This window comes from Strigops habroptila, chromosome 8 (genome assembly GCF_004027225.2).
Source record: "Strigops habroptila isolate Jane chromosome 8, bStrHab1.2.pri, whole genome shotgun sequence".
NCBI lineage: Eukaryota > Metazoa > Chordata > Aves > Psittaciformes > Psittacidae > Strigops > Strigops habroptila.
In genome coordinates this window covers 21,092,085-21,116,781 of record NC_044284.2, presented here as the reverse complement: position 1 = coordinate 21,116,781, position 24,697 = coordinate 21,092,085, and the positions used below count along the sequence as shown (strand labels likewise).

Here is a 24,697-nt window from a genome sequence, read left to right as displayed (position 1 = left end):
TTAAAAAAAAAAAAAAAAAAAAAGAGAATACGGCCCTTATGCAGCTCTGTCACACAGATCAAGAAAATGGTGTGAGGGTTTTTTCCATACTTCACAACTCCATTTTATTTTAGTTTCTTTTGTACAAATGAATTTCCTACCATCACTTTATAAAACCCTTATGTTTTCTTTCGTTCTTTCCCAGTTTTCATTAAATTTTGCTCATGATTTAAAGTTATAGTGCCTTTGTAAACACAACCCTTGCTAGCTAAATTATGAATTATTCATAGCAGTTGTTAGTCTGGGGACAGATATCTGAATATTATGTTATTCTAACATAATATTCTGGGAGTTGGGCAGGTAGAGGGGAAGCAAGCAGTATCCTGCAAAACCTAGGAAAAGAAGCTGTGCGCAGTGGGTCAGAATCTTCCTTTGTGTCTTATAGGACAGCAATAGCTTCACCTCTCAGCAACTGCTGCACCAACCATGTTGCTGCAGTGCTTAAGAACAGCTGATGAACACAGCTAGTTCCTGATCTCAGCTAACACCTTCTTCCTACCATGGCATCCCTCACATTTCACAGGGCGAAATGAACACAGAGATTCACCCCAACACTTTGCATGAGAGAATAACCAGTCTAGCTGGTCAGGCATGCAAAGCATGCAGAGGGGCAAGGAGGAAGGGAACACGATTTGGCCCTTGTGAAGAAATACCTAAGTTCCAACACCACACTATAAAGGAATTTTCAATTTCAGACCCAAAAAAACTCAGACAAGCAGCTGTGATTGACAGGAACATTCTATCATTCATTGTAGCCTTTTTCAGGATCTGATAATATTCAGTAGTAGCAATGAGTGCATTAATGCCCAAAAGCCAAAGGGAAACTAATTTTGAAGAAATCAATCCTGCACTGGGTAAAACAGTACTGAATAAGAACAAGCTGAAAGACAACAAAATAAACAATATGGGGTTTATTGCTTTTTATTATTTCTTAGGGTTTGATTAAATTTTTTTGTTAACTTTTTGTAGTTTTAGTTTTGGTCTTTAAATGAACAATTAGAATCATATGAATGGGCACTATTTTAATTTTCAATCTCATTTTATACCTAAAGTTTGGGGGTGAGGTATGAAGGAGAGTGTGTGTGTAAACATCATGATAGAAAACTTCTGCACAATATAAATACAAAATCATATGTTAATTTTTTTATTGTTATTTCTATGCTATTGGTTTTCAGAACCTTCAGTAACAAACTAGAGGCTCTACTGCACTCAACACTGCACAGAAGCCAAACAAATCTCCTACACACCCTACGGGACAAAAACCTGCAAGAAATAATGCCATAAAGAGATACAGATAAAGATATAGCAGGAAGTTATCAGGCAGTATGTGACAGCAGAATAGATTTGGGTATTGAAAGAGTAAGACAACTAAGTTGGTAAGCTTCCTTCCCCAATCCCTCCATCTAGCTTGCCTGACAGACACCCAAATGCAAAATCCATCCAGTTACACTATTCCTCATCCCCTATTATTACCTCATAATCCCTCCAAGCTCGCATAATTTTTATGGTGCAGGCCCAAATGCACATGTACAATAGTTTATCTGGGCATCTCAGAGACAAAGATCATTAGGGCAGGTCCAGAACTGGAGGAAAGAGGAAAGTGAATCACAGGTCTTTCCTAAAACAATCATTCCTTAGCTATGAGGGGTGAGGGGGCAGGGGAGAAGAGAGAGAGGAGAGAGAGGGGAAGGAGGAAGAAAAAGTTTAAAATGGGAAATTTTTTTATGAGTTCAAATAATTCAGCTATTTAGCTACTTTCCTATTGTCACAAGGGTACATAAAGTAAAACTTGAAGTGTTTTGTAACACTATTTAGATTATAACACACTGTCTAGTCTGAGTGGGATGCTTTTAGGTGGCACTAAAACAGTAAGAAAATCAGATAGCATTGGTATTGCGTATTAGTTTTTTGCACTTTGTTAAGCCATCCCATAATGCTACCCCACATGCACACACACAGGGATCTAATGCTAGGTCTTAACTTAAAGTCAAACTCTGCAGGTAAAGATGATGCAATATAGAGTAAAACAGAATTACTTCATACAGCAGGGCCACAAATACTGCCTGGAAGTTGAGACCTTCCAGCCTCAATTCCTCAAGGAATCTAAGGAGTATTTTTGGTACTTTGTTGATGTTAGGGACAGAATTTGAAGCTGATGTAGCTCAGCAGGATACAGCTAAAGACCAAATGACTCATCTCACATTTCTCAGTGATGGAATCAAGACGCAGGCAACTAAAACTACCTGACACACAGCATCTCAAAATGATGCTAGGTCTGTTGAAAGTTCTGTCTCATCCTTAAACAAACACAGGAGTTCGGTTCACCCTTTCGGATAATGTTACTGCAGCCATAAAAGATAATCTGCTGTCACCTTCACTTTCAGGAAAAAAGCCCTCTGCTTGCCTCAAGATAAGATAACATTGTAAGACTTTGTCAAAACTGTGAGGTCAAAAGAGTGCTTTGGTAATAAATCTTTCTGCATCTTAAACTCCTTCCACTTAATATGTCACAGGCTGCTTTCAGTTTGCTCACCTGACAAGGTTCACAAAAGAATACCTCAGTGTCCCAGAGTGACAGGAGTGGAATCATGCACTTCTCAGGCACCTCTCTCACATTGTCAGACTGCTTTACTGTAAGTGACAATCAGCTTGATGCTATGAGAGAAATAACTAGAAATAAAAAAATCAAGGAGGGAATTATACAGAGAAAGTGTAACTTTTTTTTATAGTTACTAATATTCACAAACACAGCAAAGTATATTCATACATTATTACAATACACCACCAACCCTTTCCTATCATAGAATTATAGAACAGTTTGGGTTGGAAGGGACCTTCAAAGGTCATCTAGTCCAACCTGCCTGCAATGGCAGGAACATCTTCAACTAGATCAGGTTGCCCAGAACCACATCCAGCTCCTGTGCTCAGATCTGTCTTGGAAAAAGTGCATTCAGCAGCAACAGTGGCTCAGTTCCCCACCCAGCCCTTGAACTCCTCCATGAATACTGTTCAAAAAGGATAACTATGAAAACTAGGAAGAATATAGACCTTTTAGTTTCTTGCGTCATACACTTTCCACACACTTCACTACCTTGTAAACCATATAAAAGTCAGATTTTCTTTTTAATGTGGCAGACACGTTGTCTTGGAGATCATGCAAGTTCACCAAAATACCATCATAGTATTAGCACTGGGTCCAAAAACTACCTCCAATAGTTTAACACCACAGGTTTTAGCCATAGTTTCTAGTATCATTCCAGGATTGTTTTCCATTACCTTATAAAATGGTGAAAACCTCCAACATATGATTATGAAGCACAGTCTACAGATTTTTGAGAAATCAATTTCTCCTTCTACTAGGCAGCATCACTGAACAGTAACTTGGCTGGAGAAAGTTTTAATTTTAAGGGTCAGACCTTTCAATTTAAATTCTTTTAAAATGTACTTTTCTGGAATTTGTCATTTACAATTGCTGATCAGCAATTAATTTTCCCTTTTTCATTTTTGTCCTGGTAGAGACAAAGAGAAATCATTTGCAACACAAAAAAACCCACATAACTGGTAAATCTTTTCTTGTGCATCCTGTAAAAGTGTTTGCAAAGTAAAGGTAAAGTAAGGCAGACAGCGTAGCTCTTCAGCAGTCTTAATCTGAAACAGCATTTGAAAGGAAAATATGTTCAGATGACAGATTCATATGCTGTGTGTAATGATTTGGGTCTAGTCATCTGCAATAATACCATTAACCTAAACAAACGTTCAGGAATTAATTCAGGAGTCAGCAAGTAAAGAGGATGAAGAATCAAATCAAGTATTTTACTTGAAGAATCAAATCAAGCAGCTCATGACTTTGTTCCTTAGCACACAAATGAATAAACAAAAGTTGAGAATTCTCATAGAATTTCTCATAGGTCTAAATAAATCATCTTGTACACAACCCTACAAAAAGTATCAAGTAGGGAAGTTCAGACATTTGGAAGAAAATTGCTGCATAAAACCTAGGTGGTACATACATAAACCCACATTAACTAAGATTAATGAATCTTTTCCATGAGCCATAAAACATGTGGAAGCCTGCTAACTTCACATACTGTACATCCATTCTTACAGAAGAGAGCAAAAATCAAAAACAGCAGGACAGCTCAGTTCTAGTGATTCTCTAATAGTATTATATATGTTGGACATCTGGCTAGCTTCTCTTATTTTTATTGCTATAAGGCACATGAAAGATGCTTCTTTTTGACCACCGCATAGGCACATGAACACAAGTACTAGGAAACAAAATACAACACAGACATTTGCAAACAGGCCAAAAGATTCACAGCTATCTGTTCCCAAGACTAGGGCCTGAGGGGCACCCTATACAGGCTCTCTCCATTCCTAAACACCCTTTTTAAGACGACCCAAGCTGGCTAAACGGAAAAATAATTTCTTATCTTCTAATGCATACTATTCCCTTTTGTTCTCTCTCTTGAATAATGTTTTCCCATGAGGCAATGTACGCAATATGCTTTACTTAAACCTTAATATACATTTGATCTGTTATTTCAACCTTGTCTAGCAAATCAGTTATCAAAGATAGATACTGGTCTAGTCTGTTATCTTATCAAAGATAAATACTGGTCTAGTCTGACACAATCGGCTTTTGTTAAAAAACACATTGCATTTTATGCAATTTTCCATGTAACTTCATGCCCTTAGATTACACTTTTCCTTCAAAAGGTGTTCAAAGACTTGGCTTCATACTGAGGTCAGACTTACATAGCCGTCCTTGACCCAAAATATTTATAATCCTCTGTCCTTGACTACTATCCTAGGTCAGACAAAACTGTATTTGTACATATAGTTGGACCTTACCTGTGCTGGTCAAATATTTTCCCTCAAAACTGTTTTCAACAGAAAAAGCAGCTTTCAACTAAATGAAAATGCCCTTGAAAAGTTCTGACTTTTCATTGAAGTGTCAGGCATCTAAACCCAGAAATATTTCCTGAGAAATCAAAGATATTTCTATTATAAAAGTTGATTTAACATCTCACAGAAATTGTAGGTTGAGTCCCTCACTCTCATCAAAAAAAAGCTTTTCTGGATGTGCAATAGTCAACAACTACTGTGACAGAATCCAGAAGAACACCCACCATTACACTTTGAAACAGAAAAATCATAATTTAGGAAGGGCAGACAGGGTGCTCTTGTCTGCAGTCTAGAGGTGTGCATGCCAAAAACAGCAGAGGGAGCTGCTCCAGTGGTGCTCTGGAATAAAATTATTAGCTATAGAGGAAAAAAAAAAAAAAAACCACATATTTTTTTAGTAAAGGTATCATAATCTCTCATCTGGATCATGGCAATGCCAATGATCCAAATGGATGAAAGGAAATTGGGCTGCTAAAGTGAAACTGAAGAGAAGCAACCTCATTTAAGTCTTTAATGATACTGATATCCACAAATCATCACACACTAGCTGCCAGGTACTGCTATGCTATTAAGCCTTCTGGATAAGTACCTAATCAAGTCTCTGGAGAAACCTAGTATCTCTCTCTCACATCTCACTGACTCCCCAGGAGATGAGCATCTGTCCCTGGGAAAGAAATTGTCATGAGCAGAGTCACTGGGAACACCCTACCCCAACACAGCTTCCTTCTTTGCTCCTGCTTTTCTAGGTCCAGATATCCCCAGCTGATCACACACAAAGTGTCTCTGGCTCTTTAGGGAGCAGAGGAAGTAGCACCACAGCCAGGGAGAAAAGAGCGGAAAGCAGTCCTTCTCCAGGAGAAGCAGGGGCTGCACAAAACACTAGGATGGGAACTGGATAGCAGAGGAGTAAAAGACAGCATAGAGAGAGGATGGTCCTAGATATCCAGGGTGATAGAGGGTCACACAAAAAACTAGTATTGTAGATACTGCCACAAGCTGGCAATTTTACTACCGTTCACCAGTTAAAGACATTTGTCATGATGATGTTTGTGAAGATTGAGTCTAGTTAACACAGCTTTAAGTCAGCTTCTGTGACAGTACTGAAGGTACCTATTGCCTGGGACACCTATTTTGTGTGACACCTGTAACAAAATAAACATTTGACCCTCTGAAAGCTGTCCATCACTAATCATATCCTGGTTGGGATAATGTTTTTACTATGCACCATGCTGTGCCTTGCCAGAGCATACTAACCGTTCTGCAGGGATAAACAAATCTCTGGTGTCAATTACCATGAGATCTTCAAGGTTATTTGGAAATATTTTTCCAGAGTAGTCCATTACTGTAATTGTATTCATACATATCTGAGATAGAAGTTAAAAAAATAAATCGGTATTACTTTAAATCTAAATACCTTGCACAGAGCAATTTTCAAGATGCTAAATGAGTTAAGTGCCCTCTGTAGTCTGTTGTTGACAAACTTGACGCTAATGAAAATAGTTGAGTACAAAGCCAATACAGCATTGTGAAACTTATTCAAGAACTGAAATACTTATTCCACTGGTAGAGAACAAAGAGGAGCTTAGATGCTGTGCTTCCACAGAATATTAGCAAGCTAAATGGAGCAGAGCTAAGCAACTAGAAAGACAGGGTTTAGCAAGTGTAGTCACACAGACATAACCCAGGACAACTAGGCACTTAAAAATTAAGAAAATACAAAAAGAGAGATGCTTAAAGCTGAAATATTTCTCATATTCTAAGCCAACTATAGTTCCAGAGGGAAATAACTTGAGTGAGCACTTCTATGGTTTTCCTAGTGTAAAAGAGCTTCTAAGGTGATAATTAATTGAATTTGTAAAGCTTAAATTTTAGGCTGCACAGGACCTTTTACACTATCAAGTCTGAATGCTGGGACATCAGGCTCTTAAATTTCATCCTGCATTGACTTCAGAAACTTGTGTGATCTAAAGGATACCAGAAATCAGAAAAGCATCCATTCCTGATGAGAAGATACCAGCAATGGAGAGTTCATTGCTTCCCTTAGGAATATTTTCCCGTGGTTAGTCACTGTTAAAACATCTGGTTTGTGTCTTTTAGCACAGATTTAGCTTATTGCCTGCATTTATTTATTTTTAAAAAACAACCATTCCAGTATCATGTATTTCTTTGGGGGGGGGGGGGGGGGGGGGAGGAACACACCCACCTTGAAAAGTTCATTAAGTCTTTTTTTTTTTTTTACATTTTCCTTTATTTTTAGTATTTTGGGTGAAAGAATGAGAGGGTTCTTGCTTTCTTATATCTTTCCTAACTTCTTGGAAACCACTTTAAAACATGGACCACCACATTGGACATGGTATTCCAGCACTGATCTCACTAGCACTAGCACACCATTTTTGTTGTCTACTCACTGTTTGCATGCATCACTTCCCTCAGAGCTCATGAGAAGTCTTGGCACTACAACCCACAAGCACTGCAGGGAATTTTGCCCTCCTTGCTTATTGATTTTCAGGAATGCAAATATATTTTAATGAGACTAATTTACCAGGAAATCAAGGTATGCCTACATGACTGCTATGTCCTTATGATGTAGTCTGCATCATCCACATGTTTTAACATCAGCGATTTCACAGTGGTGAAATTATCAAATATCAGATTTTCTACTGACCCCTCTAAAACCTGTCATCAACAGCCAAGCCATAATTTTAAAGTTCACTGAATCTGAATAGGCCATACCTCTACCAAAAACAAAAAAAGGGGGGGGGGGGGGGGCAAGTAACTACATCAATTTTATGTGGGGAAAAATAGCTGTGAAAAAAGGAAATAAATTGACCATAAGTTCACAAAGAGTTAGGCTTTTGAATACAAAGCAACTAAAACGTGAAAATATTTTGAAACGAGCCATTAGTGTGAAATCTGAGTGGCAAACAGTTTTAAAATCAGATCTGGATTAGGAGTTGAGTGGAGGAGTTGCCAGAGATGGGAAAGGAAAAGAAAAGCAGTGATCTCAATGAGTATGTTTCTTAACCAAATCACATTCATGGAGCAGCTACACATGCTGATGCACAGTACAGCTGGCATTTGTATTATGAGCAACTCATTTCTGGAACCCCAATAGCTGACCTCTCCATCTAGTGAAACATGGAGAATGAGAAAACCTCATGCTCATTCATGCTGCGCTGTACTTTTCCTCACCTCTATTATTGCCTGTATTTGGGTCAGTGCCAGCATTGGTACATGTGCACAGTATATTGTGCCAATAAACAGAAGGGAATGATGCCAACTTCAAGCAAAAATATCTTTCTTAATCTGTTTTCAGAATTTTTCACTGGAAACATAACAAACTGTCAGACATGAGGTAAGCAAGCTTTAAGAAACTGGCTTAACCTCTCTGAAACTGATGCCTGACTAATACCTGCAACATCTCTAATAACATGCGAAAATAATCCATTAAAAAAAGAATTACAAAAGCATTTTATACTGTAGCCAAACACAGCAACAACAAGTTACAAGAGCACAGATTTCCTCCTACTGCAGCAGATCCATTATTTACCATCATGCTGATGTTCCAGCAGTAGATGGAAGAAATAAAACCCTCAAAGTACATCTCATGGGGTTGTACAGAAAAAAGTGAGGGAATTCCCTCACTCCTCCCAGGGGCCTAAGGTCTGGCACCCCCTGTTGCCTTGGCTTGCACAGCTATAATTGTGTTACAGTATCAGATTTTTATCACAGGCTCCATCATTTCTTCAGGCAATGACTGTTGCACCTTGAATACCTGCTGTAAAAATCATACATCTTTCTGCTTACCTGAAAATGAGTGTCCTTTCATATCATTAAGCTCCCACATGCGTTTAAAAACATAGTAAAACAGGAGAAAAGCTTAGAAATTCTCCTTGCAGCTTCTCATCTGGAATACCATAGCTTTGCAAAGCTTTATCCCCTTCATATCCTTACTTTAGCAAAAAATACTTATTTTTCCACCTTTACATAACTATATTTCTAACCAAGCCATAAAAGTAATTTTTCACGCTTGCAGAAATCTGTCTTATTGACACCCTACTCACCCACCCTCCAACACCACACATCTCCAACTTCCTCCATGACAGCACACTGTCCTCACTCAACGTACTTCTATCATTTACAGGCTCACAGGAAAGCCTTTTGCGCAGACAGTTACCCCCTCCAGGCTAGTATGGTGACGGGGCAGCGAGTTGAACTATCCTAACTAGAAGTCTAGTGCTGGTTTTTCCTATTTGTTTTATATTTGATAAACTTCTCCGCTGATCAAAAGGCAGTTTGATCTCTTTTAGTATGTATTCTCTGTACTGTTACTTTAATCTGCTACTGCTCCTAAACAAAATATCCCAGTTTACCTATTTAGAATTTTAAACGGTAATGTTAGGATAAATACATCACATTTATTTCACTCCTAGCAGTATAAAAGCTGCTGTTATCCTTGTTCAGTAATTTCTTTTTTTTCCCCTAGGATATCTGCCATAGTTCATTATCCTCAATTGTTCTTTGCATTGAAATTTGCATACTAACTAGTCTTTCTCTGGTTTAAGATATCTTTACAAAAGGAAAGATCCGTCTTGCCAGAAGGCTGCTTTCTTTGGATTACAGTGGAACCTATTCCTCTGCAACATCTTCACTTCCTCAACACTGTGCCCTCAACTTCTTAATGTGCTTTCTTTACAAACCTATTAGGACTTCTAACTTTAACCAGCTAGCTAATTGTGCGTATAACATGGGTTATACTGGAAAAAGCTGTTGGAGAAACCAAAGATATAATCTTTGGACCAATCTGCTCACAGGAGCAGAGATTCTCAAAGCATATATTAAACTAAACAAGCTTTCTATTAACAAGGCTTTACAAAAGCTATCCTGCTCTCAGCAGCTCAGCTCAGCATAGGGAGATTAAGAGACTGCTTTTTTTAAGTCACTCCCATCACTTCTTACTCATTACTTAACTGGCCAGAAGCGCAACACATTACTGAGTAAAATACTCTTCCGCAAAAGTGCTGAACCACATCCTAATCTTGTCACAGGTTTTGAATCTACTTCTGTATCTGAAATAAGCATTGTTTCTCACAACTGTACAAATAAGCAATAACATTTTCATGAACACATTATGTATGTTATCCTGTTGCTGGCACCTTTGTCTTGGGCTTCGCACAGCCCAGGTCACCTTGGTGTCCTGCTTTTAGTTTTCTATAGGGATACACACATCCCTGGTCACAGTTCTGTTTGTACACTCACACTGGGCCAAGAGAACAGCTCTCTGGTCTATCTTCACTACTGTACCAACCAGACCTAAAAAAAAACTTTCAGAATTTTTCTTTAGAGCTACTGTTCTCCCTTCTGGCATGACACCCATCTCCTTATTTACTCTTTATTCTGTAGTCTTCCGATAGAGGAAGAGAGACACTGTTATTTTTATACAGCTGATCCTTTTTTTATTTTTCTCTCCTAAAAGATGCAGTGAATTATCACTTTTGATTCTCTGATTTTGTTAGCATCTTTGAAAGCATCAGAACATAAGACACATTGTTCCTCCAAGCCTTCCTCCAACTTCATAGCTCATCCTTCAACAAAATTGTGCAACATAAGTTCTTCACAGGATTTTCTTATAGGGGATCATATGTACTTTTATAACTGAGAGCATGCTCTGATTCTTTGCAGTGCAGAAGCTGTAGATTTTTCAAAGACAGTCTCCACAGATCTGTGAACTATTTTAACTGTTATTGTGCAGCTGTATCTATGTAACGATGAAATATCTGACTTCCTGAAAAATGCCAAAAATTATTTTCCTATTTGAGTATAATTTTGGTGCACTGGCTTTAACTCTCAACCCATGTCACCAGAGGGCCATAGCAAGAATATTACTCCAGCTGCTACTTACAAAGTTGTAGCAGCCATTTTATTGCCTTTCTTTGACTGCAGTATTTTTAGTTTAAGCCGAACGATGGCCATCTTGTTTGGAAAGTCCTGTTCACATTACTTTCTCACTACCCACTCCATCCCCCATCCTCCTGGTTCTCCTCTCCCAGGGCAGAGACACTGCAATCATTGCTACCCTCAGTACCTGTCTTGGTAGGTGCAAGTTCATTGTACCTGATATAATTTGTTGATGAGAGTTTTTTAAAAGCTTTACAGCTTTCACTTTATTTGGATCAGACCTTTTCTCTCTTCCTCTGTGATGAGATTGAAGTAATTCATCTGATCAAAAACAATTTGTACATGTTCTTCATTGCATTTAGTCCTTAAAGTCTACTCTCCCTGCATCTTGCAAATTATTAAATTTGTGGTGCCACTGGCATTAGACTGTTATTAGCAAGGTGTGTAACTGCTGCCAGTCCTTGTTCTTCACACATCTGTTTTCTGGAATGCTTCTCAGGCAGATGGTGATGCTAAGGACACTTTCCTGAAACAATCTTCCACATAGTGCAGAAATCCCTGCTAACTTGCTCTCCTACATTCGTTCCTTCTGCCAGTACCAGGGCTGAAGCATTTTTTACAATGAATACACTTCTCATGAAGAGCTTGAAAGTGATCTCGTCTCCTGCAGCTAGCATCAGAGTCTTTTCTAGGGCCTTAAGGGCCTATGCGCAGCCAGGTCACACCAGTGTTCATCCTTTCTAATGCAATAATTTAGCTTGCTTGTGCCAATGGCACCTCCAATTTTGTAATCATGCTAAAAGATGTACCACATGCAAAAGTTCCTCTTCTGCAGGAAAAGAAACGCTATTGCCAAGCTGATGGTAGGCCAGTTTTGCAATGTCCTGAGAAATTTTCTATGCCTTCAAACATGCCAGGAACTCTTTAAATTTTCTCTGAGGTGAAATTTCTTTTTATGAACTTGATGGTCATTCAGGTTTTCACAAGCTTAATGATTTTAAAGTTCTTGGTTCTGTTGCTGGCATTGATGCTGTAAGTATTGCTCAGAAGTTAAGATTATTTTTATCTTGTTTTCTTCTAAATGCATTTAATACAGTATTTCCTAATTATGAAAGTGGATGCCTTTCTTACACTCCTAGTTTCCTTGGTATGGAGGATGTCATGTTTGGTTTCTTATATTTTGCCTCAGGGATTCTGCTTTCTTATGTTCTGAAATGAGATTCATTTCACAAAATTTTAGATAACTTAATTATTAGCCATCTAAGCCTAATCTAGTTGTTCAGCCTCTTCTATAGTCAAAATAAAGGGAAATAAACTCATCCTAGTTTCAATTCCTTCCAATTAGCTCCAGCACTGCAAGATAAGAATAACTGCCTTGGGATTTGGCCATTTCTCTTTACTGATGAACAAGTAAGACTGGTAGATTAGATTTCTTTCAGATTTCCTACTATAAGTTGTCTGAAGATAGGGGAGATTAATCCTACTAATGATGTCAACTTGGAATAACACACATACTCCTGAAAAGTCACATGCCTGTTATGAATGGCAACTACTGCGTCAGTCTTCTGTCTTCATTGTGTGTGTAGCTGACTCCTGTAGCATGTCTGTTAGTGCATTTATTTTTGGTTTTTTAGTTGGTTGCATTTTGGTTGGGGTTTTGTTTGTTCAGTGGATGGTCATTTTCTTGTTATTATACAACTGATGTCAGGGAGGTATTTTCCTCTTCACTTTAGCTGCCTTGCATAGTCTCCATTCTCCAACATTAATTCAGACAACATTAATTTGTCTGACATTAGCGCATGTTCCTATATTCATTTTGAAACTTATATGAGTATTCTTCTACCCTTTGGCTTCCCTTATACTTCCATTTTCAAGAGTAGCTTCATTAACCGCTCAAATTATATAAGCAAGTTTCTATTTATGTCTCAGATTTTTTCTTTTCATGGAGGTGTTATATTTGGGATATAATAGACTTCAAATAAGTTCACGAAGATGTCTCCATTTTCCTCTCTGCTTCAGTGAGCTCACAACTAGAAGCCCATGGTCTGTAGATACCCCAGACATTTTACTCAGAACTAAGAGTTCTAGTTCTGAATAGTAGGCATACTAGAGAACAAGCCACTTCTCTGCAGCTACTTATATATAGAAAGACCTGACTAAGATCAGTTCTTTTAACTTCCTCCATTTTGCCCACATCTCTACGATGCTTCCAGTTTCAAAGTTCGAAGCAGCAAATTTTTAGCCATATTCCACATAAAAGCCAGAGTTAATTTTTTGGGTCTGACAAGACATCTGACTCTAGAATCTGACAGTCAGACAGGCTTTCCTAAGGATGCATTGAACTTGGGTTTATTACCACCGATTTTCATTCACCCTCCCCACTTTCAGACATGAGAAAGACAAATACAGAGAGAATGAATCTTTAAAAAAAAACGGGGGGAGGGGGGGAAGGCCTGATGATTTGACTTTGAAGGACTACAGTACAATTCCATTTATCCTCAGGTATTTAGTATTTAAGTTACAACAGTAGTAGGGTTGTGGGGTTTTTTTAACCACTCCATAAAAAGAGAAAAAAGCCACAAGGAACTAGAGCAGAATTTACTAGTAACAACAAGAAGTCAAAATATCATTTATATCAGATTTAGTGATATCTTCTTCAGCTTTCTCCACAGGGCAGATTAGATTATCTTTACATGTTGAGTGACTTTCAATCTCAAGGTCTTTACAAAGACATAGCTGTTATTCTAACAAATCTAATATAACCATGCCTGCACTTTTCAACCAGTCTACACTGATAACCCCCCATCTTCTGAAGAAAATTCCATGGTACATAAGAAAATACCACCCTCTTTTTCACAAGTCAGGAAGAGAGTCCCCTTAAAAATAATCTCCTTTTTTGGATGATTTTATTCTGCTGTGCATGCACATAAGACCTGGAGACGTCTCTGTGCCTCACCAGCTCAGTCATGCACAAAAGCTGTTGTATAAAGTAACCAAATAATCTCAGTCAGCTGTTAGCAGGGGTCGGCCATGTGCAAAACTTAGCCAGATAATAAAAATGGAAGAGTTTGCTCTTTAGACTATCACATAGCTAGTATCATAATCGTTCTCTTTAAGAGACAAATAGAAGTGATGTCTTTTCTTTGATACTTTTCTTATGTACAAAGAGTAATAGGAAACTCATGAAAAAAATTTGCTCAGACAAATAAAAATATTAGTGATAGGGACACTTTAAAATAAAAGACCGCAAACTTCAAGAAATCTTAAGAAAAATTTCACAAAGAATCCATTCCAGGAGTAGTGAAATGTACCTCTTATGCTTACAGCAGAAACATCACACCTAGTAATAGAATATTAAATAACATACTTTTAACAAAGGTGTATTTATAGCACAGTTTGAAATAGGAAAATAGTCTCTGGAAAAATCAGTATATGTACCAGTAAATATAATAGTGTGAGCATATTGGCATTTGGGGAGGATGGGATTTGAGTTACAGAGCCCCCGTTATGCAATGAGGCAAAAGGCAAACACCTTCTGGGCCAATACAGGGCTTTGAGTTGAAGCAGAGCTGCTATACATATTTCTAACAGTTGGCACATCTTCTGCTTTTTTTTTTTGGGGGGGGGGGGGGTGGTGGATGTTTCCTTTTGGGGTTTTTGTTGTTGTTGTTGTTGTTGTGGGGTGTTTGTGGGGACGTCTATCCCCATCCCCTCAGCTGCAAGTTATTTCTCTTACTATTATACTCCTCAGCAGAGCCACAGCTGGACTAGAATCGGTTCCTCCAGCAGAAGAAAAGTGAACATCCTTTAGGTCTGAGTCAAAATAGCCATGATGTTGCTACTAGAATATTTTTTTTTCTATTTGAACATGCTAATGCCATTTTATCAGAAAGATAAATGCCGATTTTTACCAACTGTACAGTAATTTGATGTTTATTGGCTGTAAGAACAGAAATTTTGAGATTCTGATTTTTTCCTTCCTGACATGACATAAAAACTACTTTGAAATCTCAGAATTTCCTGCATAATGGAAATCCTAAATGTTCTGCAATATGGCTAGTGGCAGTAGTGTTTCTCACCAAAATTACCTGAGACCTCTCTCGAAGTCTGGTTCAGGATATCTGTATTTTTGGAAAACAGGAGGAAAGTTTCCATCACAGATGTTTCAGACAATTGGATTATTGTTAAATGCACTGTACTTAGAGGAAAGACCTCATATTCAACCCTGGAGGTGCCTTTTGCCATTTAGCCTGAACTAGACACATCGTGAAATTTTGAAAAGTTGGCTATTTGTGCACTTAAGAAAAAAAAAAAAAAAAACCCACTAATTTTCAAGAGCTACATTCTGAAGGTCCTGTTGTTGTTGAGCATGCTGTACCCTTCCACAGCCCCTATATGAATTGCTCAGCTTCATCAACCGCAGCAAACAACCTGCATGTGATTCAGCTAAGCTACATTGGTCAGACACTTGCCAACCATCTTGTCTGCAATGGCATTGCCTTCTTTGCTTATTGCCTGGCAGGACAGAAGAGGACATCACATGGAGTCAAACTCAAAAAGAGATCAAAGCTGGATGAGGAAGGGGTACATAGATTTAGACATTGAGTCTGGTGTCAGTGAGATAGGATAGGAGAGGAACTGTGCCTGGCTAGTGGCAAGGGAAGACAAACTGCCTGGACAAAGGGATGTTCAAATATCAACGAAAGGACCCAGGGTAAACATTTCTGGGCATGTGAACTGAGAGTGGAAGACTGGAGATGTGGGGAATCAATGGGAAAACTGTTATTTGATTAAGAAAGTGAGGCATACTAATATGCCAGTACTGCACACTGATTAAAATTCTATACATGCGCATATACAGACATCTTGAATCCAGTTTCCCAACTTAGAGGCGTCCTGGTTTTGGCTGGGATAGTTTGTTTTCCTCTTAGTAGCTGGTACAATGCTGCTTTTTGCTTTAGTCTGAGAATAATGTTGATATCACAGCGATGTCTTGGTTGTTGCTAAGTAGCACCTACCTTGATCAAAGACTTTTCAGTCTCTCATGCTCTGCCAGTGAGGAGGGGCACAGGAAGCCAGGAGGGAGCAGAGACAGGCTAGTTGACCCAAAGTAGCCAAAGGGATATTCCTACCACAGCACATCATGTCCAGTATATAAACTGTGGGGAGTTGGCTGGGAAGGACCGATTGCTGCTCAGGTTGGGCTGGGTATTGGTCAGCGGGTGGTGAAAAATTGTATCATGCATCACTTGTGTTTTGGGGGTTTTTATTTATTTGGGGTTTTTTGTTGTTTTGGGTTGGGATTTTTTTTTTGGGGGGGGGGGAAATGTGTCAGGATTTATTGCTTCCTCTCTATTTCCTTCTACTTTATATTTTACTTTTATCTCACAGTTATTAAAATGTTCTCATCCCAACCCACAGGGTTTTACCTTTTTTCCAATTCTCTTCCCCACCCCACTGGGGGAGAGGGGGAAGTAAGCAGCTGTGTGGTACTTAGTTGCTGTCTGGCGTTAAGCCACAACTAGAAGTTACCACCTTTACAATATTAATGTTTAACACAGTATATTGTATAGTGTAGAAGCTGAGATATGCAGGTGAGCTGTTCTGCCCATGGAAGTCTGAAGTGCAAATCCAGAACCAGAGTGACCAATGAAATATTTTCCTGCTATCTTTTCCCTATCCATGAATTAGGCAGGCATGAGCTTACTTGAGCAGTAATTTCTGAGTTATGCTGAGGTTTATACTTAGTTTCTTCCAATTTTTAAAGCAGCCTTAATGCAAAATCTACCTTTTTCTATTACACTATTTAAATTATTTCTCCATGGAGATGCTGGGAGATACAACTAGAGCAGCTGGAGCGTGATAAGACTTCCTGCCAGCCTTAAAATGCTATAGACCCAAGTCTGATATACTTTTGAAATGCTAGCACTGCACATGGATCAGAATTCCTCTTTCATGCTGCACTGAATGATGTGATTATGCCTGTAATACTATAAAGCAACTGTGTCAACAATAAAGAAGCACTTCTGTCATAGGTTATTAAAACAATGAAAAATAGGGCAGTGCAATTTAAGTCCATTTAGCAGGCTGAATAATAGCTAGTTAAGTAAGGAATAAAAAGATAAATAATTTATTACAGAATCAAAAGCATCACAACAAGCACAATAAAATTGTCTTCACTTTAAACTGCATCCCTAGAGGCTTCAAAGCAGAAGCATGGACAATACATGGTGAATGTGTTAGAGCACATGCAGAAGAAAGGGGACTTGGAGAACCTATTGCAGCCCAAAATGAAGCCATCACTCAGGAACACCAGTGTACACATATAGCAATAAATTAAGCACATCAGACACACTAAAAGTAGTGGTGTCTCAAAAAACTGAAGACTACTGTGGTGGCTAAGTAGACTGCCTGTTTCAGCATGCACACCCTATCTGATGTGGTGCTGGCCTTCATGCAAGCATGGGAGGAAAATGGGACTCAAATTTTTACTGGGAGGAAGAAAAGCTCACTACAAAGTTATAAGGCAGCTTAGAATTAAGACCAATCTGAGAGATCATCAGGATAAAGGGGGAAGTGTAGAGGAATATTCATCTTCAGTTACTTATTCTGGAAGAGAATAAAAGAACAGAGCAGACAGAATTCAGTATAATCACACGCAACTTCCATTACAAGCCTGTATTTTTCATGCTGGGTCTGACAACTCAGTTCAAACAATTCAAGTTGTTTGTACTACCAAAGACAATATTTCCAAAGATTAAAAACCTGAAATTAGGCTCCTAATTACAAGACCAAAAATGAAAGTATGTTTTTCTGAAATGTTGCAAACAACTGTAATTGACCGCTTTCGTATATAGCTTTTAATAATGGCTCTTAACTGCTTGGCACTTTGAGGTTTCTGGTAAAATTGGGAGTTGATCAGAAGAGGATTTTTTGGTTTGATTTTATTCTTACAGAAGCAAGAGGATCTAAACTTTCTAATTACAATTTGATCTCATGAGATTCCCACCCTGATCATTCTGAGAAGAATTTATATTAAAGTATTACAATATTTTTTTTATTCACACTAACTCAGTATGAGACCTCGGACAAAGGAATTGCACAATTTTCTGATGGATGCAATTTAATTAAAAAAAATAAAAAAAAAAAGAAAAAGAAGAATGCACAAATACTATAGAACCACACCAGATACTGTAGAACTTGCATGGCTATAGGATAGAGGACAGCAGAGCAAGTTGTTCAGCCTTTCAATCTGTAACTGAGATCATAAGGATATTTTACATAACATTTCTCAGAATACGGAATTTGTACTTTGAGTAAAACAGTGATACCATAAACAACCAATAAAGAAAAGGAGACACTGGAATGGTTAGGTTTAAGACTGTTACTTACTCAGCATTTCTACAATATTGCTGCAGAGCTCTAATCACTGCTTAGTTTTACATTTGTTCCTTTCTTCTTTAAGGAGGCAGAGAGAAAGAGCGAGGCAGAAAGCACAAGAAAGCAAGCAAGAGAAAGGAGCAGGGGAGAGAAAGCAGGATAGCAATCAATAAAGTAAATTTTCCTTGGCAGCAAAAATAGCTGACAGACCTGCTTCCCAAAGAACACTGAAAATTACTTTGCAAGTAAAAGTAGCAGAGAAGATAAGTCAACTTGAGGGACTCACGGGAAAGTGGTTATTGACAGGTATGAGGATGATAAGATTGCTCAAGATGAGCAGGTTTTTCTTTTATCTCAATCAAGCACTTTTGGATTAAAAGATTGGAAAGACAGGTGCAAGACAATAGCTTATAGCCTGTTCCTAACTTATTTACATAATTTTATAGAAAGAAGCCTTGATTTATGAAGTGTAAAATAAATACATTGAGTGCTGAAAAGCAAGTATTACAGAGAACTTACACACACTCCCAGCAATAAAGAAACTTATTTACTGAAATATATCTTTGCCTATTGAAGAAAAATGCATTGATTTTACAAAAGGCTGAGTATGTGTTTAAGAAAGTGTTCACTACTGTTCTTACATAAAGCAACTGATACAGTTGCATCTTAATTTGTTTCCTGTTAAAATTGCCTAAGAGATCACACTTACAGCAAACAATAGATGAGAATAGTAAACAGGATAATCTAATATACATTTCCTCTCTTCCACCTCCTACTGCATTTACGTATCCCAAAACACATCACCTTCAGCCATTCTGATAGCCTTCAGAATGAAACACACTTTGAGCGTCAAAATATTTGGGGTTTTGTTTTGTGGTTGGGGGTTTGGTTTTGAGCGGGAAGGGGAGTGGGTTTTTGCGTGGTTTGGCGTGGGGGGGTTTTTGTTGTTACTGAAAAACATTAGACAAGTCTGATGACAGGCGAAGGTATGCAGTAACAGATGGGTAAAGAGATGTATTTTCTATTTCCATTCAGTTAGACGATTCCCTTATTTAAACAGAAATTTCTTTGTGTACTAGAAAAGCATGTTAGTAACAATATCTGTATAGGAAATATTCTTTAACAAACTTGACAGATACCTAAAACCTATCTTAACCCATGCTGGTCCACCTCTCACGACGACATTACCTGAATGGTGTAATCCTGTTGCCAGGCTTCTGACCAGCCCCAGTGCATATGGCGTAAGTACCCAGCTTGGTTAATTGTATTTAAGGTGTAATCCAAAACCTGCCATCCTCAACGGAACACTGGTAAACTCCCCTTCCCAAAGCCTATTACTTTCAAGGCTCACAATTACATGATCTCTTCAGGGTCATGGATAAGAGGTCTCAGAAGGTGCAGTGCTACATTTTCAAGAACAACCACTAATACTGCAAGAGATTCAAACATAAGTGACACATTGAAAATAATTCAGCCAGATGCTGAAAGTATTGGCCATATGAGCGATATGTAAGCACTGAAATTATATCTTAAAGATCCGAAGGGTAGACTATGTTTCTCAACACTGCTCGAAAACAGAACATGGTAAGCAATTGTTCATTTTAACTCAACATCAAGATGGTTAGTACCTGAAAAAATAAGTATATAATGAGATGAAAGTGGAATTGCCTCAGAATTGTTCTTAATTTAAGCTTTAACAAGATTTCTCCTCAAGAGTCTCCCTTCCACTGATTTTTTTTTTTCTTTGTTTGAACACAGGATCAACTGAAGGATGATGACACAGATTATATCATAAATAATGATGAATTGACTGAAAACTATGAATCGTCTGCTCACATACCAGTGCGGGACAGAACAGGTTCCACACAGGCTACAGGCAAGGAAGATATTAATGAAGGAGACCTAGGATTAGGAGGGTACAAACTCCGGCTTGAACACACTGCATATCAACCCCAGATGAATTCATTAGCATGAATAGCGTAATGTTAACCACAGGAAATAAGACTAAAACAAAAACCTAAGAGATACTGTTATATGAACATGAAGCTAGAAAATGTACTAAGCACAAAACTCAAAGAAAACTTAGATTTTACCAACTAAATGCCTGCTCCCCCCAGGTAAGAGTTTATCATCATCCATGTACCTACAACAAGATACAGGCTTTCTGACTGCAGCAGCTTTTAATAAGAAGATGTAGGCACTACCAGCCCCCTAAATTCTTTACAGTCTTGTCTCAGTGCTTGACTGTATCATGCCCGTCACATGTACCCAGGCCTTTGAATATTACTTATAATCTTTACTCAGCTGGAACAAAGATCTTCCTAACATCTCCATGATTACATGATGCCAGGACTTTTACAGCTGTTACATTTATAAGGAAAAAGCAGAAGATTCTTTGTCCAATGAGTATGTGGTCTAAAAATATTTAAAACATGCATTGCAGCACCTCAGTCTTGACAGATTGAGCTCATTCAAGCTCACAGCATAGACTTTTCCTGACAGCCCAACATTTGCTTTCTAAATGCACCTTATAGCCTAGTCTATCTAGGATTGCATCAGGCTGCCACAAAGCGAACATTAATAGTAGAAGACATTGAAGTCTATGTAATTGGCAACAGACACCCTTTTATTGCTGCACAGGATGGGTGTGAGCACTGTTTAAACAGCAGTTATCCCACAAGGCATTTGGCATTACCACTTCGCAGCACACAAAGCTTACATGCTGGGAAAAGTTTTGTTGTTTTTTTAAGATCACTCCAAACATATACTTTGATTTAAGCAGTCAACTGTTTCAGGTTTTATTGTTCAAGGAGAGTGAGTTGTTTCTCATCAAATATTTCTGCTAAACAGCTATACCCGAGACTGTCTGCTCCGAGGATGTTTGTCTATCTCTCTATCCATGCAGGGCACTCAGTATCACACTAGTACAAGTACAGTGCTGGTTAGATATAGAAAAACAAGGATAGTTTGGGTGTGAATGTATTAACTGTGTCTGCATAGACAACTGGTCAACCATTACATACTGCTAGCTGCCATACTCTATTATTAACCATTAGCACAGATCAGCTTTTGCACAGATCAGTTAAGCAGTGTAAGTACAGGGACAAAGCCACGCTTCTGTTACTAGAATATGTGCCTTTTTTTACTGCAGAAGTTTCAACTAGCTGTGCATGATAATGTTCCTACTAAGAAACTTAAAACATGAAGAGTTTTTATATAAGGTCATTTTCAATATATAAAGACAATGAGCAAGCAAGAAATTTGAAATCTATAAGAATAAAAATCAAGCCATCTCCATGAATGATCATAAAGCTGAATAGGTCTTGATTTCACCACAGATGGAAACTGAAATACAAGCTTAAATATAATCAAGTTTTAGTCATTTTTTTCCCAGGCCAATTAATTTCTGGTTAAATATGACTCTACAACAGCTGGTTTAAGCATAAATTTGAATGCTGGAGTTCTATATGCTGTTACAAAAGATCAGAAGCTTAAACTGGCATTTTATTTTCCCTAAACACTAATCAAGTAACTTCAAAGGATCTTAATCCCCATGTGGTTTAAAACAAATAATATTCAGGCATGATCACAAGTTCTGAAAAGGACTAATGAATTTCCAACTCCCTAATTTGCCTTGTTTAGCTACATGAGGTGGAAAAATATGCACAGCAGGTTGCAAGAAGGGATGGAGAATGGATGAGGAGGTAAAGTTTTACTGTGTAGTACTGTGCACCTGACAGCATGCAGTAAGAGACAGCAAAGGTAACAGGAGGCAGGGGAAGCAGGAACAGACACATTGCAGTGAGGTGAGTATGTAGCAACACAGTGAGAAGATATTATCATGGATGGGTGCTAACAGTCCAGATTTCAGTAGCCATAGTTTCCCATTTCAATTTTCAGAAGCATTGCATGCATGTCACCAGGCTTCCTAAGCTCCTTTGGAAGCAGAGATCCTAGTCCTTAGATTACAGTGCAAATCGATAAACTGCTGCAGTATTATGAAGATGCAAAGATGTTCTTCACAGCTGCTACATGAACTGGAAATGATGAGCTCTTCACCAACAGTTCTGCTCTTAGATTCTACTCTGAAATGCATCCTGCAGCATACTCTACGAGTTTTTTACCGATTTATTTATCATGCCTATGTCCAAGTTTCTCACACTTGCGCAATGTGATAAATGGAGAGCTCTGGGATCTGAAATTCTCTGTTTATCAAAAGAGAAAAAAAAAAAAATCTGTAGTGAATACTCTCCACACTGTTCTACCTGGATGCCTAAAAGGGCTACTTTACCGAGTAAAGAAAGTCATCCCTTGCAACAGAACAGTGCATACTTCACACCTTCACAGGTCAGATTTTTATGCTAAGACTATCAAGAGGCTGAATCAATAGTCCCAGCAGGATGGGTATTTAGCCTCTGGGACCATGCTCAGCAAGCAGAGTATCATTACCTTTCAGGAAAATTAGTAACTCGAGTTGCAAGCAAACTTAAAACTTGTACTAAATGGCACTAAGTCTCAATTATCCATTACAGTATTTAGCCATGCCATTTCCTAATTTTAAGATATTCTTTTCATGACATGCAGATCAAGAGTTAAGACAGCATTAGAATAGATGATATATTTGTATTCAAGAAGAAATTACTTGTAACTAGTAATTCTGCATGACTGTTTAAACAGAGTATGGATGTTAAGAGAGGCCTTTAATGCTAATTTACAGTTCATACGCTGGAGATTTAAACTACTCAATATCACACAGTGTTTGTCTGGATGTGCAAGTCACCCATGATAAATGTGAAGCTATTCTTCCTATCTGAGTTAATCTAATAAAACACTGCTTGGAAAATGAAATGTAAGATATGTTGTCAAAATATAGTGACTGCATCCTCAGTATGAAAGCCAACATGTTGGGAAAGATGGAAATCTGCAATATTGCTAAACCTTTCAGGTAGTTGAAGTAATAACTGAAATTTCATACTGAACTGCAGAGAACATTTGGCTAAGGTTGGAAGCAGCAGAATGAATTCTGGCTATACACAGAGCCAGTCCAAAAGATGCTGTACTAAAAATATCAGGGTGCTATGATAACTTTCACAGAGAAGTGCAACACCCGTTAACCTCACTGAAAGCGGGAGCCATTGGAGGCAAACACTTAGGTTGTTGTGTTAAGAGCTCAAGCTTGTCCACATTAACCACATTAAGGCTATCTTCAACAAACTGATCAACACTGTACATAACTTAAGCCACTAAACTAATTGCACTGAAGCCACAAGAGCAGTTCACACCCTTTCCACCTAGGAACTTACTCATGTGCCTTGCTGGGCTAAGGATAGTCTGTACAACAAATCTTTCTTTCCTTTTGAAAGCTGGTCTGTTTTTTTACTGTCAGTCATCAAATAATGCTGGGCCTGGAACATTCCAATTGTCATGTACATTTGGGTATAACACAAATGCAGCAATACACAGAAGTTCATTTTAGATACACATGAGCATTACACATAGGCTTTCTAAATTCTTTGTTTTCACAGAGATTGAGAATTGTTGGTATACAAATATTAATCATGTACTTCAGAGAACAAAAAAGATACCCTGAATACCCACTTTAGAGATTGGAAACTACTTCTAATGACAAAGCTGTTTTTCCCCTACTTCCTTCTAGCAAAATGGAAAATAGCCCTTTACAACCTCTTAAAGCAAACCAGTTCTGAGCATTTTAAATAACACAAGCAAGCTCATCTCTGGCAATATAATCCCAACAGACATGAGTTCTGCTCAGTGAACTATAAAAGACTTGTCAACATTTTTATTTTATTAAGTCTTTCAGAACTTGAAAATTCTCCAGTTGATCCAAATTTCATAAGCAAAAGTTAGTTTAGCCTATAGCCTATCAGTCAATTTTCCAATATCCAAAAATTCCAATATCAGTCAATTTTCAGATCATGAAATCCCCTCTGTCCTTTAGCTCAGTGATTAGTTTTTATGGTAGATATTCCTATTCAGAAAATTCAAGCAAAACTCCTGAACACATTTTTTGCTTGAATACTGGTTTGTTTGTTGGTGTTTTGGGTTTTTTGTTCAGTTTTTGTTTGATTGGTTTTTATTACATGTGCTTTTTTTTACATCATAATCACATACTGGAGTGCAAGTTTCTGAACAGTATGAAAGAAAACTTTGTCTGCCAATGCAGTACTTGTCTTTCTCTTTATTCATCTCTTTCAAGTGATTAAAGGAATAGGATTGCCTAGTGCAATGATGGACATCAGCCAAGCTAATATTCCCTTCAAGAGTGGTGCAAGTCATACTTTCAGATTTAAACCACCTACTGGACATCCTAGTGTATATTAAGAAGCACAGACAAATTCTTCAAAAAGCAAAACATAATGTCTTTCAGTTCTATGGTGTTAATTAATGGCCCAGGTTTGTCTCCTCCATATGAAAAGCACAGGGACTTTCTTACAGTTAACCCAAAGTATTT

The 24,697-nt window shown here is 38.0% G+C and overlaps 1 protein-coding gene across 1 annotated transcript in view; it reads left to right on the top strand.

The window, feature by feature from the left end:
- SLC9A9 (solute carrier family 9 member A9) overlaps positions 1-23,073 on the top strand; it is a 201,917-nt gene extending 178,844 nt beyond the window's left edge. The window contains exons 15-16 of the mRNA XM_030493879.1: positions 19,361-19,466; positions 19,984-23,073. Coding sequence (XP_030349739.1) covers positions 19,361-19,466; positions 19,984-20,199 — 322 coding nt within the window. The 3' untranslated portion in view covers positions 20,200-23,073. The remainder of the gene's footprint in view (positions 1-19,360; positions 19,467-19,983) is intronic.
- The last annotated feature ends 1,624 nt before the right edge of the window (positions 23,074-24,697 follow it).